A 17,968-nucleotide genomic window follows, 5' to 3' on the forward strand; every position below is an offset into this window, starting at 1 on the left:
TATAAACAATCTGGGTATTGTTCCATTCTTTTAATTCTATGGCAGATGGGACCTGGACGAACAGTTCGCCCACCAAGGAATGCCCCACAATCTCAAGGTCAACATTCTGGGAGTACCTCAGCATCAAAATCCAGGAAGGTGCGTGGGATAAATAAGGGAAAGGGCTTGGAGCGTTTGATCAAAAGGGCAGGTCATCCACTAAACTTGACCATCTCCGAAGAGAGAAGACCTATTGGAGAAAATAATGAACTACTTTCCAGAGAGATTGGACTTCTTACACGGTACCATGCACCTATCCAACGTGTCGGGTGGCATAGTCTTACTGAGGATGATAAGGAGCCGTTGTATGAACTTCTAAAGGTATGTAAGATTATCAAACTTTCGAACTTAGAATATGTGTAGTTTTAACTTTGAGTTCTTTCTTCGTAGCTTAAGTTCAATCTTGATTTCACCCAAGATCATATCAAAGGCTGTGTGGATCTGCTATTCTCTTCAAGCTACAAAAGTTTCCGTCACAAGTGTTATGAACATTATGTAAAATCTGGTGATGATGCTAGAAGCAATCCATATCCTCCCCTTATTGATAATAGAGTTGGAGACTGGATTTGGCTCTGTGATCATTTTGAAACAGAAGAATTTAAGGTATGGTAGTCTTTGAATGGATGTCAACAGTTTTGCATCTATCTTTATCACTCAACCATTCGTTATTTGTTTACAAAATACTACCATATGCAGAAACGGTCCACAATTGGGAAGGCTAACCGCTCAAACCTACCTTATGTTCACAAGAAGGGAACAAAGTCATTTGTAGCGGTTCAACATGAATTAGTAAGTCACTATTACTTATCTTTATCTTGTGTCACAATTGTGGTGAAAGCAGAATATCGAAACTTGTAGCTATCTTATATTCATGTCTTTTGACTTTGAATCTTGTATTATCAGAATTGTGGCGATATCAGACTATACAAGGAGTGTTACTCTAGTGATAAGAAGGGATGGGCATCAGAAGATGCCAGGAATAAACATGTAAGTACCATGTAACAAATTAATTCCTGTTGAGAGAGATTAAGCAATGAGAATACTTAGATACAAATGAGAACTAGAGAGCAAGAAATGGGAGAAATGACCACTAAAACAGAGAAAAATAATAGCTAGAGCTTTAACCGTGCTTGAAACTGTTTCACCATGTGCATGACATAGGTACAAACTTTGAAGTGCCCTGTTTTCTCATGACCTGTAGTAGATGATGCACTATTATTAGGGAGATGTGCATGAAATCTCCCTGACTCAGCAAAGTAAAATACTTAGTATTTCTGTTTAACTTATGCTGGTCACATTTTCTAAAACTCAAACCATAAAGAAATTCAAAAAGGTCATTCAACTCAAACCATAAAGAAGTTCCAGGTGTAAATATTTCTGTCAGCTGAGCTATGCCTTTCTTTGCATAATTTTCTGCAAACAGCATACTGAAAAAATTAATGGAACTGTTTCCTAATTCTACGAACATGAAAACAATTAAATGAGCAATAGTAGGGTAGAAATACTTGCCTGTTTAATCCTTGAGTAGATATATATTGTTAGATACTCCAAACATATGTACGTCAGTTTAGAGTTTCATTCATATACGTGTTTGAGTTTTAGGCCGTTTGGTCCTAGAAGTACCAGTGCGTATGAGTCGTGGAGTCTTTGTAATCAGCTATATAAAGGAGAAAAGCTACAGGGAAGCCGTGGCGGAGGGGGAAAAAGATCAATCTGGCGTGTGTGCATGTCGCAAATTTCGAGCTAGTTTTAGCTGTAGGCCATCGTGTGTTTTGCTTCTAAACAAATTAGCTTCCGGACGTATTTCGGTCGCTTCGTCCTCGTTGTTCCCGGGCGTGCTGCATCGTCAAGATCGAAGCTGCGCCAACAGATATAACATCTTCCCGTAAAAAATAAATAGATATAACATCTTTCACATCCCCTGGACTGCAATATTTTGTGTCAGAAAGAAAGAGATCAGGATGCCAGATAGGTGACAACATATTACAACAATAGAATCTACTGGTATTATGATAATACTGGGATGGATTGTAAATCACCAGAGAGAAAAAGAGGCACTTATCGTGCAACCCAAGAGGTAACTCATCTAAAAACATGTTGCCCATCCAAAACCGGTGCCTGATTCTCCTCCACAGGCTGTTGGGCTTGATGGCCGGACCGGGAATATATGATTTCAATTGCCTGGCAGAGAAGGAACATGATCAAGGTGCTCTGATTTAGGTATTATAGGTTCAAAGTTGTTAGTGTTGCATTATACTAATAGTGAATTTGGGTACTTTTAAATACATCATTATGTTGCTGCAATTAAGAATGTAAATGCCTTTCATTTCTTGTATTATTAATGCAGGAAGAAATGTTGCAGAAGCAAAAGGAACCCATAGAGGAGGGTGAAGTACCTTTAACAGAGCAACAGATTTGCGAGCATGTGCTTGGTAAGGCATATGGTTACATCAGAGGTCGGGGTCATGGACCAAAACCAAATAGAAGGGCTTACTCAAGCGCATCAAGCTCAACTCAGCATGTAGTGGAAGAATTGGCCTCTACAAAGGAGATTGTTGCTACACAACAAACTCAAATTGAGGCTCAACAATCTCAACTTGAAGCTCAACAGAAGAAGATCGATTGGCTACAAAGTGTCGTGTCTAACTTGGTTGGCATTTCACCTCCTATGGACGGCACTACTGCAACAGGGCTAGGTTTCACAACTGAGCGGCCAATGCCATCTGACGGAATAGGTATGCAACACATCAATCTCAACTATTTTTGTCATTTTTATTCACTGAAAATATATGTAGCATATTGCTTTTGTTAAAGCATTCCAATTTCTGACACAGGTTCGCTGATGTCTAACACTGTACAAAGGATGTCAAGTTTTCCAAGATCATTTGCAAGGTAATGTTATTTTTCCCATGCTCTGGTACTTTAGATGATGCCTCCTACACCTGCAGCTTGCTTAGATATAACAGTGTACTTGGTATCAAGATCTTCTAATCACGATAGTTCTTGCTAATAATTCTGTAACGGAAAATGAAGATACTCATCATGAATATATGGACTTACAAATTCCAATGTATAGCTAGTAATACATGTATACATTTTCAACAGTCATTTGAGGCCAGGATATAGACCTACTCCAACTTCTTCTTCTGATGGAAATGGTATGGTCAGTTTGCCTCTGCTTCAAACAATCAAAATACTATGTGATTTGGCAAATTTCTTCATGATCTTAATCTTGATGGTCCAAATTTGTGAATCACAGGCTCTCTGGTGTCGGATGGAGGGTCTAGGTATTCATGATCAGTGCTACCTTCATTTTATGTTGGTTAGTTGCCTTTGTCTACCATCCTTTTCATTTTTCTACTGACATACAGAAAGCAATTATAGATTTGGTGGAAAACCAGTAGCTAACGGCAAGTTGATGATTTTTGAGGATCCTTTATAGATTTCTTGTGTTCTCGGTCGTGGCTGATTGTAGATTTTTGTGGTGAAACTTTGGCTGCTGACATGATGGTATTGTGGTTTAGAGACACCACGCCATTATGTCTAGCGTTAAAATGGATACTTTCTTTTTGCGGGTAGAAACAAACAGATTCTACCCAAGTGATCAGTGTATGTGTTAACCTTTAGATTGACTGGATTAAGACTTGAGTCCAGTAGGAAAGTGAAACAAATACGAGTAGATAACAGAAAATATCTAACGAATGATCTTCAGTGGTGCCATCTCTGACGATTTGGCTGATATTTTTAGGGTTGTGCCACTAGATGAAACTTTGGCTGCAGAAATGGTGGCGTTGTAACCTGAAGAAAATAGCTACATATTTCTATGCCTGTTATCATCCACAAATGAGCTTTCATAACTGAGACTGATAGTAGAATTAAAAGTAGGTAGGTGACGCACTTTCCTGTGTATGTGTGTAGTTTTTCTTCCTGTCGATGTTGTTGAGCTTCTGAGCTATGGCAAAGCTGATCAAGTGACTGGCAATTTGGTTTCTCCAGCTTAGTTTGTTGGCATGCTTGCAGTCTTTCTGATGTTTCTCATGTCTGATGTTGTTAATGAGATAACATGTGCTCTGGCCACCATTATATAGGAGATGACCTTGGAGGAGCAGCGGAAAGCAATACTCGAGCTAAAGACCGATAAGAGAAAACTATTGCCTCTGCATTTCTTGCACATCTAGTAGACTATGTTGGATCTAAAGAAAATTCAGTGTACAAATGCTAAATGTAATGTTTGGATCATATTGGGGTTTACTGATTGGATCATATGTTCAGATCAGTACTAAAGATGGTACTGTACTTTGCAAATGCTAGAGTGGTATTTCCTACTTGCGAAACAAAATTCAGATTAGCATGTAATGTTTGGATCTTAAGTGTACAAATGTTGATTATGAACTTCTTATTGTCAAATGTCTAAAATTCTGAGATTTCTTGCATACTGTTAATGTCAGCGTGTGACAATATATTGTACCTATGATATAGTTGCTTTCTCATGCCTATAGTTACCAAGGTTTACAATCTTTTGATTACAAAAGATGTCTAGTCTCCAACATGTAGCTGGTCTCTACATTCTTTTAGTCACCAAGCCTTGGCTGGTCACTTGATATCTCTAGCCACTAACCATGTACATGGTGGCTGTACATTTTTAGCAACCAAGTCGTCCATGGTCTCTAGATATCATTAGTCACCAAGTCTCCCTTGGTCGCTAGATGCCATTAGTCACCAGATTTGGTTGGTAGCTATTGGTATGACATTTAGTGACCAGGGTTCTCAATGTTGGTCGCCACTGCGAAGCGACCAAGTAGTGTTGGTACCAGTAGACCACCAGCGACCAATTTTGTACTTTTAGCAACCGATCACCTTGGTGGCTAAAACTCATATCTCTAGTAGTGATGATTCAGGTTTTATCAACTAAAACAGAACCTCGGTAAATAAAACATTAGGGACATTATGGTACTAGCAATTATCGTGAAGATATATACTGATCTAAAATGCATTTTTTTTCAACCATGCAGGAGAATTGCATGTGATCAGCATAGAATTGTTATGCTATCCGTGTCAAGATGAAAGAAACAATTATTGTGTCATGCACTACACTAGCAGGTCCTGATGTCATAGTGCACTACACTACGCCATATGACCACTGGATAGAAGAAGAATGCACGGCGAATTCCAAGCTAGGGGGTGGTCAGGCAAATAACAATGTGCAGTGCCCTTTCTTTAGTTTTCATTCAAAGATCAATTGGTCGGAAAACCTCTGTATTGGACCATATATAGTTCCCAGTATCAAGAAGATGGGACGCATTGATGTTAAATTGTTAATGGATATATCACGATGGGATGCATCAGAAACCTGAACCGGTTGTTATATATGTTAGAAGGGAGAGAGGGATTTAATGGAATAATTGATTGTATTGCTTGAGCCTCGTGGGCATATATATAGGAGTACAATGATCGTCTTGGAGTACAAGACAAGGCAGGACCAAATCCTAGCCTATCCTATACTTCCTAATAATCATATACTCAACATCCGCCCACAATCACAACGGTAGCGACGCATAAGGTGAGACTAAAGAAGAATCCAAAGGTAAGCCGACAGACACCCCCCACAGTCGTAACGATCGACGCATCTCGGAAGTCGTGGCTGGAGTGGCAACCGACGAGGTTGCTCAAGCAAGGTGGTAGCCCCTTCAGGCCGTAGCGCAGCGGCCCGCAGTCCACTCTGCCGTCACTGCGTGTCGACCTCCCATGGTATGCGCCGCACCGTCTTCCTCGGCGCGGGAATGCCACCGTCCGCGCCGGTCTTCGTCATGCTGTCGAGTTCCTCGCCTACTTCGAGCACCGCCGCTGCGCTCCTAACCAAGCCTCCGCTGCCGCCACAGCTATTCTTCGGCCGCCGCCGCCGTCGTCCGTCCACCCCCTTCATCTTCGTCCAGCACCAGCCCGTCGTCAGCATCGCCGTCATCTACCCCGACCACTTCGTCTACTCCGACCACCGTTGGTGACATCGGCCCCGCCCCGATGGACGCTGCAATCGTCATCGAGTTCTTCTCTACTGGCCCCTCCGACTTCTCCGACATGGCGTGCAGGTCCCCGTCTATGCATGCCTGGTGCTGGCAACACCGATGCGTGCCTTCATCCACGATATGTCCCCGGGCTTCGTCTTTATCCGTCTACACATGCACGGTGCTTGCAACACCGATGCGATGACGGTCGGCAGGGCGGTCGTACAGGCACGGTGTAGATTGACGGGCCGGCGCGCGCGGGACGGCTGTGATGGGCCACCGCATGGCATGAGGCCGCCGAGTCGGGGTGATGCAGGAGTCCCGGTCAGAGCAGGGCGGCGACAGCCGGCGTAGATCGACGGGCAAGCCGACGCGCGAACGGCGGATGAATACACCTCTCAACTTAGTTTTCAACTTTCTTGAACAGAGGTTTCTGTCCTGCCAAGGTATCCGTACTTGTTGCGGTATGCTCCAATCTCCTACAAGGTTGTGACCAACCATGGCAAAAAAAGGGTGCTCATTTCTCCTCTAAGTGGAGTAGGAATCATCGGTGGGCATGTCAACTGCATTTCTCCTCAAATAAATGTAAAACATAGCTTATGGAACCTATTAAATTTCCAGCAAGTCACACATGTTGATGTTGTCATGCATTCTTCATGTGAAGAGTAAGTGTATTCCTTCCTCAAGTAAAAAATAGTAGCAAGTCAGTAGGCTTTATGCCTTTTTTGGTTCATAGGATAGGAATTTTATAGGAATAGGAAAGTCATGGGAAGTGAGATGACATGCATGTCAATTCTTCTTATAAAGAAAGAGATGCCATTTGGTGCATAGAATAGGATTTTTTTTTCCATTGAGTCTAGGCTAATATTTTTTTCCCTCCAAAACGTGAAAGATTGATTCATATCCTACATAGGAATAGGAATCCATTCCTACAAACCAAAGGGCTTCAAAGGAATTTTTTCTTTGCAAATCCTATCCTAAAGAATTCCTACAAAAATCCTACAAACCAAAGGAGGCCTTAGCTTTAATTGGAAGCATGTGATCATGGACTTAGTAGTGGACTATGAGATGTTGGAGTGAAACAAACAAGACATGCGTGTCCTATATGAGTTGTGTGAAAGAGTTGATCCATATACTGCCCTGGATGTCCTCGCCCTAGCGGTCATCAAGCAGCACAGCTGCCACTGCCGCCACAAGCAACAAGCATTCGCCGGTAAAAGTGGTTCATCTGTGTAGAATTTGTACCACTTTCCTAGATAGAATGATGTGTCCTTGTGTTCTCCCTTAAAAAAGAACTGACTTTGTGTTGCTTTTTTCTCTAAGTATGGAACAATATTGTAATTCTGAATAATTCTTTTGTGTTTATTGAATAAGAGTGGAAGCCTTAATTCCTTTCATATTTATTCCTAAAAAATATGCTTTCTTCCTTTTGTTTTGAATTGCTCATTTATTTATTTATTATTTGGTTATCCTTAAAGATGGGGAATGGGATTTAATATTCATAAACATGGCAAGCACAAACTATTTTGGTTTTTAGAATAACAAAACCACCAATTCTCGAGGCATTGTAAAATAAAAGGGATTCATGCTGACATACCAGAAATTGGCGTGTCTATCAGAACGCCTTCCATGAAATTTTAGACGTGTTCATTCTTTTTTTTTTAGAACGACGACGTGTTCATTCATGCCAATGTGAAATGTGGCAAAATACATTGGTTAAATTTATATGTAATTTTACGTCAAACGTCGTTAGCGGAACACTACCGGTCGACGCCAGTGCTAGATATCCATTGTATAAACTGTGAAACAACTAATGTGATGTGCACTACACGAGCATCTATCTATGTGTATTTTTAGGAATGTGTACACTACGTGGGCTGTGGAGCTTCCACTATCCACCTACCTGTGCCATGTACGTTCGTATTGCAAATATGCTAACAGTAGCTTAGCTAACACGGTATGAACATTGGGTAGAAGAAATAATGCTCAACGAATTGGAGAACGGTTTCAAGCGTTAAGGGAAGGAGGCATAGTTCCGGGACTGTATTTTTCAGGTACACATGGCCAGGCAAATCTTTGAAGGTACTTAGAAAACAATATGAACATTTACAGTAACAAATTTATATATTGTGAAAATATATGCAATAATGAATCCAACTGTACTAACTTGGTGGTGTATATGTTAATATAATTTTCTACAATCTTGTTGGAAGTATATAAAGTTTGACTTTTAGACAAACCTAATGTGCGGATTGAATAAAAACGGAAGTACTACCGCTGAAGGATCATTTAGCCAGCTGCATCATTACACTTGGAATTTCTAGGCCTAATCTTGCAATGGTCGCCTGGCCTTTAAAATAAGGGTACCTTAACAACAAACCCACAGAGCTTAACAAAAACATAAACTGTGCAGGACACACCTCAATTCCCAGTTTGGAAGAGATGGTTTCATTTGAACCCACGTTTCCCAAATGTTCATGTTCAGATAATAAAACAACAAATGTTGGATGTACATTTATACGGAAACAGCGGGAGGTGAAGTTTTATCATGTTTTCTCAAGCCAAGAAAAGATTTGAATACAATCCTCAGCTCGGTGTTCAGCTTTCTTGAGCGGTCTCGGTCTTCCCGAGGTGCTCATACTGGCTGCAGTCTGCTCCTATGTCCTTCAAGGCTGTGATCAACCTTGGCAAGATTTTGCCCAATGCAAGTTTGAAGCCCATGGAGCAAGAGTACTCCTTGTTAGTATCAGTGGGGCAGGCATCGTCATTCAGCGTGCCGACCACAGCTCCTTGCAAGTAGGCCTCACAAGCTTTGAGAATGTAGTGGCCGCGCTTGCAGAAGTGACTTTTCACAAAATCCTCGAAATTCTGCAGCAACAGTACATGTAACAATCGGAACATCAAAGGATTAAATCAAGTTTTGGCAAAGGTTCTCGATGGTATTGCAATTAAGATAGAAAAACGTCATGAGATGTGATTATATGCCTACATGTGAGAACTAGGCTGTAATGGAGTTAAATTTTAAATCAAAAGGTTGCCATGAAGCAAGACTCTGCTGATGCAGGTGATGGTTCGGGTTTTATATCAACTAAAAACAGAACCTCAGTAATTAAAACCTTAGGAACATTATGGTACTCACAATAATCATGAAAAATACTAGTCTTGCTATTAAGAAAAGATAAATGTATATTGGCTCATGACAGAGAAGTAGAAAGGTTTAACATGGTGCTAAGAAAATGTAGTCTTGTTACTAAGAAAAGATTACCCCGGCTGAATTATTAACTACTTAATGACAGTATGACACCAATGCAATGGTTATCAAGAGGGGGAGGGGGAGTGTATTACCATAGGAGGCCGCCTCAAGATATACAACATGGATTTCACGCTTAGCAGATATGTGTTTTCGTTGTATGGCAGTGCATTCTTCTCCCCTTCAACAGTACCGACTTGCTTCTCATATCCAGCTTCATTGAAATAGGGCTTTTCATTGAGAACTAGTCCCTGAAGTGAGACTAGTACTTGGAGAATACTAGATGAGGATGGATCCCATACTTCATTCCCTCTGCCAGTCCAAGTATTTAAGAGGCTTAAACAAACCTTCCCATCCACATAAAGGTTTGGATTTACACGCAAGCCGCCAGAATGATAGTATGCCGACTGCAGATTTGGTAACAGATGTTAGAGATTGGAAAGTTGAAGGCAGTATCACCAAGCTCCATGGGCTCACTTAAAACGTAAACTGAAAGCAGCTGCGGTAACAAAAATAGTTTAATTGTGGTAATTACCGGAGGAGCTTGTGGAAACTCAGGTGGAAGGTAGAAGTCAAAGAAGAACAGACCATCTTGGTATGGTGTGCCACTTGCTCCAATAATCACAGCTCTCATGAGATCCATACGATCCTCAAATACCCTGACATAAATATAATCTACAATTGCAGTAAAAAGAATTATCAGAAAACCATAAAATACTTGTCTAAACTCTTTTTATGGTTCAACCGTGGTACCAGATGAAGACAAAACAGACCTGGTAGATTCTTCTCAAGTATGCCCCATTCTTGCTGAACTTTTTTGACCCACTTTCTTCCACCGGTACCCTGGAACATTGTTTGGCTATTTGTAAGCAAGAGAAGAAATACTAACAAAATATTACAGCAGAAACAAACTTACCAAAAAAAAGAATGCCCTTAAAAACAAATGTTTGTTCAAGATGCGACACAAAAGCGTAACACATGTATGGATGTGACACAAAAGAACTTACATGTGCTATGTTTTCAAGGTAGTGATGGTCCGGAGGGCACTGCAGAACATCAAAGTGTTTCAAGCAATCAGAATCTGCAGGCTCGTCAGCCATAACTACATCTACGGACTTCTCAGCATTAGAGTCATTTGTTGTCACAGTGGTGCTCTCCGATGCTGCCATGCGGTTCTCATCCTCGTTTTTATCAATGTCATCACCAGATTCTGAAACCTCGTTAGACTGCTGAGATTCAACTTCATCCATAGCATCTGAGTTTGACCCATCTAAATGCTTTTTACCTCGGGCGAAGATCTCACTCGCCAGTCGCGTAACAAAGCCAAAAGCAACAGAGAGTGGACCACTTCCAACAGAAGTTTCATCTTGGGAATTGAATGACCCATTTTCCATTTCAATGCTATTCTGGACTGCATTTTGCAGATCATCCTGAAACAGAAAGCAGCAATCAATAAAGGGAACAAAAAGAAGGTAAAAGGTGCTACGGAGAGGAATGACTGGACCCAAAAAAATGGCATCCTAGCAGCAGATAATACATTTGCAGGATCATCAGGCAAGTCCATTTCATTGTCATCAACTGTCTCCCAGCTACCAGCATCGGAAGGAGCTCCATCATCTATTGAGCCACCGTCATCTTCTCGGCCAACAACATATATCTCATGAGGCCCAACCTGAAATAACAATACGAGACCATTAGCAAAATATGCAGGTCATGAATGGAGCAGGTTAGCTTTCTGCAAGTCTCAGGTAAAACGGTAAGAGGAACATGATTACAAAAGGTTAAGCTGGACAATCCTCAGTGGAAGGGCGTGGCAAAAGTTAAAAATCAAACTAGTCAGCAGCTGATATGTGATAACAATAAACTCCTAATGGTGGTTCTTTCACATAAATAATGGCACTTCCTGCGTCAAGAGCACAGATGTAATACCTTTGACACCGACCCATCACCCCAAGTGACTTCAATCTCACCATCTTGGAAGCCCACTATATTTCCAACCCATGAGAGGTGGGTAACTTCTGAACTAGACTCCTTCTGTGAAAGTTGTTCCTCTGCAGCAACATCAGGGGGCACTGCATTTGAAGCAGCCGATGCTTCTTCAGAATCTACATTCTTGTCCAGCTCCATCGTGTTTCCACCATTGGATGATTCCATAGGATGTGAAACAGATGGCAAGCGAACAACAACATCTCCATAGCAATAATCATAATCCGGGTGGCCGTCAAGTTCATATGCACTAACAACTTCAGTGCACTCAATTTCCCTAGGCTCCTCTGAGTGCAACGAAGACTTAAACCATGATACAGACACGGTCCGGTCCTTTGCATTAACACTTCTAACAAGACCCACACGCCTTGTTTCAGAAGGCTGGTCAACATCATCAGAGACCTTTTCCACAGCATACTGCTCTGGGAAGAATTCATGATCATTTGGAGTCTGGATCGGGATCAGAGACGTGGAACTTACTCCACATTCTTTTCTCCCATCTTGCCACAGTACATCAACCTTTGTATATGTATCTGCAATAAGCAGGGCACTTTCAAAGCTCTCATCTCTTCTTTTTGCTCTTTTATCCTTTCTGACAAAAACTTTTCTGATCTTCTTTCTGTAAGTAGCATGGTCATGCACTCCCTCCTTTGGAAGGGTTGATACACTAGTGCCAGATTCTGAATCTTTGGCTACGCATGAATTATCTCCATCTGACATATTTGATCGATCTGCAAGAGAATCACCATGTTTCTCCAGGGGATTTACATCTGTTTTAGTATTTTGAGCCTGTTCAGCCTGAACATCAACGGCAGATTCAGGAACATCAGCCTGCTCAGAATTGAGCTCTTTCATTTTTGAACACTCCATTAAAGTGTCATTGGCACATGATGATGTGTGTGGTTGAGGATGACACCATTCAGCCAATTGCCAGCTTGCATATGAAAAGCAAGACAGAAGAGTCAGATCCTTTGGGTTCTGCTCCTCAGGGGGGACAGAATCTTGATTTGTACCACAGTGTGCAGACGCAATCCAATAGACTATGACAGCAGCAGTTTCCACCTTTGTGACAGTAGCTTCAAGACGACTTGCTTTCCACATCCCATGAAGCCATCTGGATGTTTTGTACACAGATGAAGACACTGCCTTCACACGCTGTCCTGGATAAAAGGGGCAGGCTGTATCTGGGTGCATTGGCCCTGAGGCAAGCCTTAGGCGCATAGGATCTGCCCTTGAAACCTTGCAGACAGAACCATCATCAAACAACACACTAACATTATCAAACACTTCATCAACCCGACCAAGCCATAGCCCGGAGACAACATAATCACCCACATTAAATTCCCTGATGCGTCTCAAATCCTTTGCAGATACACCCTTAATCATCTCTCCATGAGCACCTTGCAAATCAACCACAAGACTGACATCCGCAACAAGCCCCATCTGACCAGTTGGATCTGAGGAAGAAGCAACCATATCCCCATGGAGGAAAGTTCTGTCAACAACCACCACACTGTCAATATCTTCCGTCATCTCTGTTCCATCGATCCATAACACCCTAACCTTGTTATCAGGCAGAGAGCTCTGACTGTCAACATCATCTCCATGACTTGCATTATTGGCATTATCACCGTCAGGACCAACATTTTCAGTTTTATGAGCGCTTTTACGCTCATTCTCCTCAGCATCAGATTCATCGTCAGTGATGCTACCTTCAGAATCATATTCGCCAGCTACTTCCATCACCAAACCACGGGCATCTTTGTTTGATTTCAAGCTGACGACATCTTCTCTGTAAACAAATACGTCTGCTACTTCTTCAGGCTCGCCAGCATCATCAGATGTCTCATTTTCCTGGTTCTTCTCAGCAATACATTCAGGGACATTTAGTAGGTTCTCCATGCTTGAAGGAAGCTATACAGGCAGATTCCCAGGAACTGTGAAGCCTTGCGTTTAACTGAAACACAGAGAACAAGTTCCAAGTTAACAACAGGAGGACAAAAGAAGTTGGTCGAAAACAACATTAGCAATTCAGACAACGTGTTTAGCTCAATTAACATTAAACCAACAAAACAAATGCAGACTAGCACTTTTCTCTTATAACTCTTAAGACTACAACGTCAAAAAAGATGCAAATAAAGGCACAACTAACTCATACTGAAAGAAGAACAAGATTTCACTAATCACAGGGGATAAGGATCCTCTGTTAGGGTAAGAAAATCCATGTGATGTGCAAATTTCTGGATCTAGCTATAGAAGGATTCAACTGAAACAGCAACGGAAAGAATTTGAATTTGTGACTAACATGTTGAGTAATAAATAATATGGTACGTTATAATGGCATTGAATAAGCAAACCAGGAAAACAACACATTTGTCGGTGCATCCGAATGGCATATTTGTCGCTATGCGCAGTTTGTACACAATCTTTTTTTATTCGCCAACGCAATACATCACAAACTGCTATAAAGCAATGCGTGCGCTTGGTGCGAGCTCCTCGAGTTAGTAATGCCAGTAGCATATACAAAATATATATACCTTCAAGTATGGTTCAAAGGGAGCCCACTTAAACAGCAACTGGGTTCACCTGAAACAGCAACAGGGAGAATTTGAAATTAAGTGTGGACTAACATGTTGAGTAATAAATAATATGGTACATTAACATGGTATTGAATAAGGAAAACAGGAAAACGACACATTCGTCAGCGCATCCTAATGGCATATTTGTCGCTATGCGCACCTTACGCAATCTTTTTGATTTGCAAGCGCATTACATTACAAACTGCTCTAAAGCAAAATGTACACTTGGTGCAAGCTCCTCGAGGAAGTAATGCCAGTAGCATACACGAACTATATATACCCTAAAGTTTGGTATAACGGAAACCCACTTAAACAGCAACTGGATTCAACTGAAACAGCAACGGGGAGAACTTGAAATTAAGTATTGACTAACATGCCGAGTAATAAATAATATGGTATTGAATAAGGAAAACAGGAAAACAACACGTTCGTCATCGCATCCTAATGGCGCATTTGTCGCTACGCGCATCTTACGCAATCTTCTGATTCGCCGACGCATTACATTACGAAGTGCTACTAATTGAAGTGTACACTTGGCGCAAGCTCCTCAAGGAAGTAATGATAGTAGCATATACGAAATATATACCTTTAGGTTTCGTACAAAGGAAACCCACTTAAGCAGCAACTGGATTCACCTGAAACGGCAGATTTGAAATTAAGTATTGACTGACATGCTTAGTAACAAATAATATGGCATATTAATATGGTACTGAATAAGGGAAACAGGAAAACGACACGTTCGTCGGCGCATCCGAATGTCATATTTGTCGCTACGCGCATCTTACGCAATCTTCTGATTCGCGCTGACGCATTACACTACAAATTGCTATAACTTGAAGCGTACACTTGGCGCAAACTCCTCATCAAGTAAGTAAATAACACTAGCACATTCGAAATCTACGCCGCCAAGTTCGGTACAGAGGAAGGATAGCCCACTTAATAAACTTCGACGAGGAATACTTCAGGGGTTGTGAGCACGCCACTCATACACCCCAGTCGTGCTGTTGGTGCTCTGCTACTATATATACTTATATATACTAACCTAATGTGATCTCTGTTTTTTCTCAATCCAATCCTAGTAGGAGTATATATTTTTTAAATTCCCTGGACAGCGGAGCAGAAATCGCATGGCCTGTCCCCTCTACTTCTCATTGGAGTCTCGATTACCACGTCAACACGGAGAAAAACATCCCATAATAACCAGAGAAGGAGGCCGACTACGAGTCGAGTTCAACGGAATACGCCGGAACCGATGGCTGGCGTGGCGGGGGGACGCAACCGCCCTCCCTCTTCTGCGAACCAATCTAGAGACCACGGGGACCGGCCCGCCCGCCGATCGATCCATCCATCGGCGTCGACGGCCCAAATCCAGCAGCGCGCGACGCACGTCGCGAGCGAATCGGGGGCACGGGCGGCGGGGACGCGGGACGCCGGGCACGCGGGAGACGGCCCCGGAACCGGCGCCGCGGGATCAGGGGCGGAGAATCGAGGGCGTCGTGCGTGGAGGGGGCGGAGGTTTGGACGGGACGGGACGGGGCGGCGCTGACCTGGGGCGGAGCGGAGCGGACCGCCGGCCGCGGGATCGCGCGGCGGCGGCGGCGGCGGCGGCGATGCGGCGTCGCGCGCGAGCGTGCCCTAGGGTGGGGGCGGGGTGTGGGCGATGGGTTGCGGGCGGAGTGGAGGATGTGGGGGGCGAGAGAGGGGTGAAGAGGCGAGGAGCGAGCGAGAGAGAGACGCGGTTGGGGGCGGTGGGGAGGGGCAAAATGAGGGAGGCACGGTTGGGTTTCGGGCTGCGGTCGCGGTTGCGCACGCCACGATGAGGAGAACGGTTGGGCTCGCTCATAACACATACGCAAGCACTTGTATACACACACGCATACACTCTTCTCTATAAGCGCATACACGCACATCTTACCCCGCTGTTTGAGCGGTTGCCGCTGTGCGCTTTCCTCACAAAAGTCTACGGCGACGCCTGCTTCTTTCTTTCTTTTCCTTGGATATATATTTCACATATTTTTCTCTCACACAATCTCTAGAAAGCTTCTTAGGTATTCCATACATTTCTCACGCAATGCATTTAGGGTTTTTTTTAAAGGGACGCGGTATGAAGGACTCCTCATCCGGTTGGTCGTTCCCACAAGACGAAGTTTGTGGGAACCGGAGATTTATAAAGCTGCAGGATTCATTTCTCTTTCTGCAAAGGGAGTTGAAGGTTGAAATTTATACTCAAAGGTGGGGAGGGTGAAAAGCGGACAGTGGAGATGAAAACACGTAAACAAAAGTGTGGGATTTAGTTGGACATTTTAGATTTTTTTTCTTTAGATATGATGTGAGAGTCTTGATAGTAAGTTGAGTTTCATTTGCTTTCGGTGTGCTATCACATGTGGATATTTCTACTCGCGCCTTGCTTGCCTATGAATCATGGTTATCATGAAAAGCGGTGTGGCCATGTCTTGGATGAAACATGTTTAAAGGGACATAGTTTTAGTATTCTTGTTGAAGTATTTCGTAACATTTGTATTGGCCAATCTTTTAGATTTCATGGGAACTTATGAACGTTGTTTTGATGTGGTGTGTGCCATGGCATGTCGTTGTTGAGCGGCGCCGCTTACGGCACCCACGTTGACATTAGCATATTCTTTTCCCCTTGGCTATTACTGATGTTTTCCCTCACGGTGTGGGGAAAACTCCCTCTTAAAAAAGATTGCAAGGAAAACTGAAGTCACTTAGTTCCTATATTTCATGTGTTTTTCTGAAAGTTTTGTCGATGCAAATTCAAGGCTGGACTTAAAGGTTTTGTTTTTCGCATAACATTGTCTATGCATGTTATTCCATCCCCTCCATCGTGGCGTTGTTTTGATGGATCATGGGTTTGTCACCCCGTTAAATATGGAGAGATGAACTTTGCCAAAGTCCGAGGTTAAAACTACTTTGGTTGAGGATTCAAGTTGGAAGTGGGGACTTTACTTTTTTCCAACAGGTGTTGATAGTGGAAACTGGGTCCGGCTCCCTGCTGGGAACCCTGCATGGATTTTCCTGCAGAGCCAACAAATGTTGACGCGCGTCCTGGTAGGTCCCACCTCTGAAAATATATATATTTTTCGCATCTGCTGCTAGGACGCCGTCCATTGGTTGACCTCGCTTGCACGTCCATTGGCTGACCTCGCTTGTGCGTCCATAGGCTTGTTGCCGTCCGTGTTGTTCTCCTCGAGCAGCACACTCCATTTTTCTGTTCCAACAATGGCAGCTAGAGCTGGTGCACCTTGTCGTGCTAAAACTTGTGTGCGGGCCTTGTGGCGGAGGAGGCGAGAGAGAGCTGAAGAGACGAGGAGCGAGAGAGAGAGGAGACGGGGCGGAGGGGGGAAATGAGAGCGACATGGTTGAGGTTGCAGTTCTGCAGGCCATGATGATGAGACAGGTTGGAGTTGTGTTTCGCGTGCGGCTCGGCCTCACCCCTCTCTCTCTCTCTCTCTCTCCCTCTCGGTGGGACATGGCACGTGTCGTGCCAGGTCGCTGTTGAGCGATGCCGCTCACAACACCCACGGTGACTTTTGCTCCTTCTTCCTTTCCCTCGGCCAGTTGTACACACATTTTTCTCTCGCACAATATCTAAAAAGAACTTCTATATCAATGCATTTAGGGTTTCTCTTAAAGGAACGCGGTTCGAACGCCGGCGCTTGCATACACACGCGTTTGTGATTTATGTCCGTTTGAGTTTGAGTTTAGATGCAGGCTTTTCATTTCGTGCACGGATATTTATGTAAGTGTGTTCCTTCTATTGCTTGACGGATCTTGGGTTCCACGGGTGGTTAGTCGTTTGAAGAGACGAAGTTTGTGAAAGTTTTTTTTTTTGCATATGTTGTTGAATATTGAAAATTGTACTCAAAGGTAGGGAGTGGGTCCAAAAGTGGCCAATGGAGATGAAAACTGTAAACAAAAGTGTGGGATTTTGTTGGATATTTTGGATTTTTCTTTATGTTCGATGTGAGAGTCTTGAGAGTAGGTTGAGTTTCATTTGCTTCCGGTGTGCTCTCACATGTGGATATTTCCACTCGCGCCTTGCTTGCCTACGAGTCATAGTTATCATGAAAAACGACATGGCCATGTCTTGG

At 43.0% G+C, this 17,968-nt stretch overlaps 1 protein-coding gene and 1 long non-coding RNA gene across 4 annotated transcripts; one reads left to right on the forward strand and one right to left on the reverse strand.

Annotated features, from left to right (window-relative positions):
- The first annotated feature begins 733 nt into the window (after positions 1-733).
- LOC125547719 lies at positions 734-2,614 on the forward strand. Its single transcript, XR_007300734.1, has 3 exons — positions 734-828; positions 943-1,026; positions 2,387-2,614. It is a non-coding gene; the product is annotated as an uncharacterized LOC125547719 (long non-coding RNA).
- Positions 2,615-8,426: 5,812 nt separating this feature from the next.
- On the reverse strand, positions 8,427-15,577 carry LOC125542455 (probable ubiquitin-conjugating enzyme E2 23). 3 transcript variants are annotated; one of them, XM_048705502.1, is made up of 11 exons: positions 15,404-15,577; positions 14,443-14,491; positions 13,815-13,863; positions 11,221-13,234; positions 10,829-10,963; positions 10,577-10,721; positions 10,299-10,501; positions 10,065-10,134; positions 9,827-9,966; positions 9,387-9,698; positions 8,427-8,909 (listed from the first exon to the last, which is right to left on the reverse strand). In XM_048705502.1, exons 4-11 carry the CDS (start codon positions 13,177-13,179, stop codon positions 8,640-8,642), a joined length of 3,234 nt encoding a protein of 1,077 aa, XP_048561459.1. In that variant the 5' UTR covers positions 13,180-13,234; positions 13,815-13,863; positions 14,443-14,491; positions 15,404-15,577; the 3' UTR covers positions 8,427-8,639. The 3 variants fall into 3 exon arrangements, with proteins under 3 accessions (XP_048561459.1, XP_048561457.1, XP_048561458.1); XM_048705500.1 differs by having other exon boundaries at positions 10,299-10,721; XM_048705501.1 differs by lacking the exon at positions 14,443-14,491 and having other exon boundaries at positions 10,299-10,721.
- Positions 15,578-17,968: the final 2,391 nt, after the last annotated feature.

This window comes from Triticum urartu, chromosome 3 (genome assembly GCF_003073215.2).
Source record: "Triticum urartu cultivar G1812 chromosome 3, Tu2.1, whole genome shotgun sequence".
In the NCBI taxonomy this organism is placed as follows: Eukaryota; Viridiplantae; Streptophyta; class Magnoliopsida; order Poales; family Poaceae; genus Triticum; species Triticum urartu.

What these genes read in the sequence shown, in the direction of transcription:
- LOC125542455 (XM_048705501.1), bottom strand. Translation starts at nt 13,179, where the DNA reads ATGGAGAACCTACTAAATGTCCCTGAATGTATTGCTGAGAAGAACCAG. An exon ending in TGCCTGATGATCCTGCAAAT is followed by an intron (nt 10,722 to 10,828) that starts GTATTATCTGCT and finishes TTTCTGTTTCAG; the next exon opens with GATGATCTGCAAAATGCAGT. An exon ending in ACTTGAGAAGAATCTACCAG is followed by an intron (nt 9,967 to 10,064) that starts GTCTGTTTTGTC and finishes CTGCAATTGTAG; the next exon opens with ATTATATTTATGTCAGGGTA.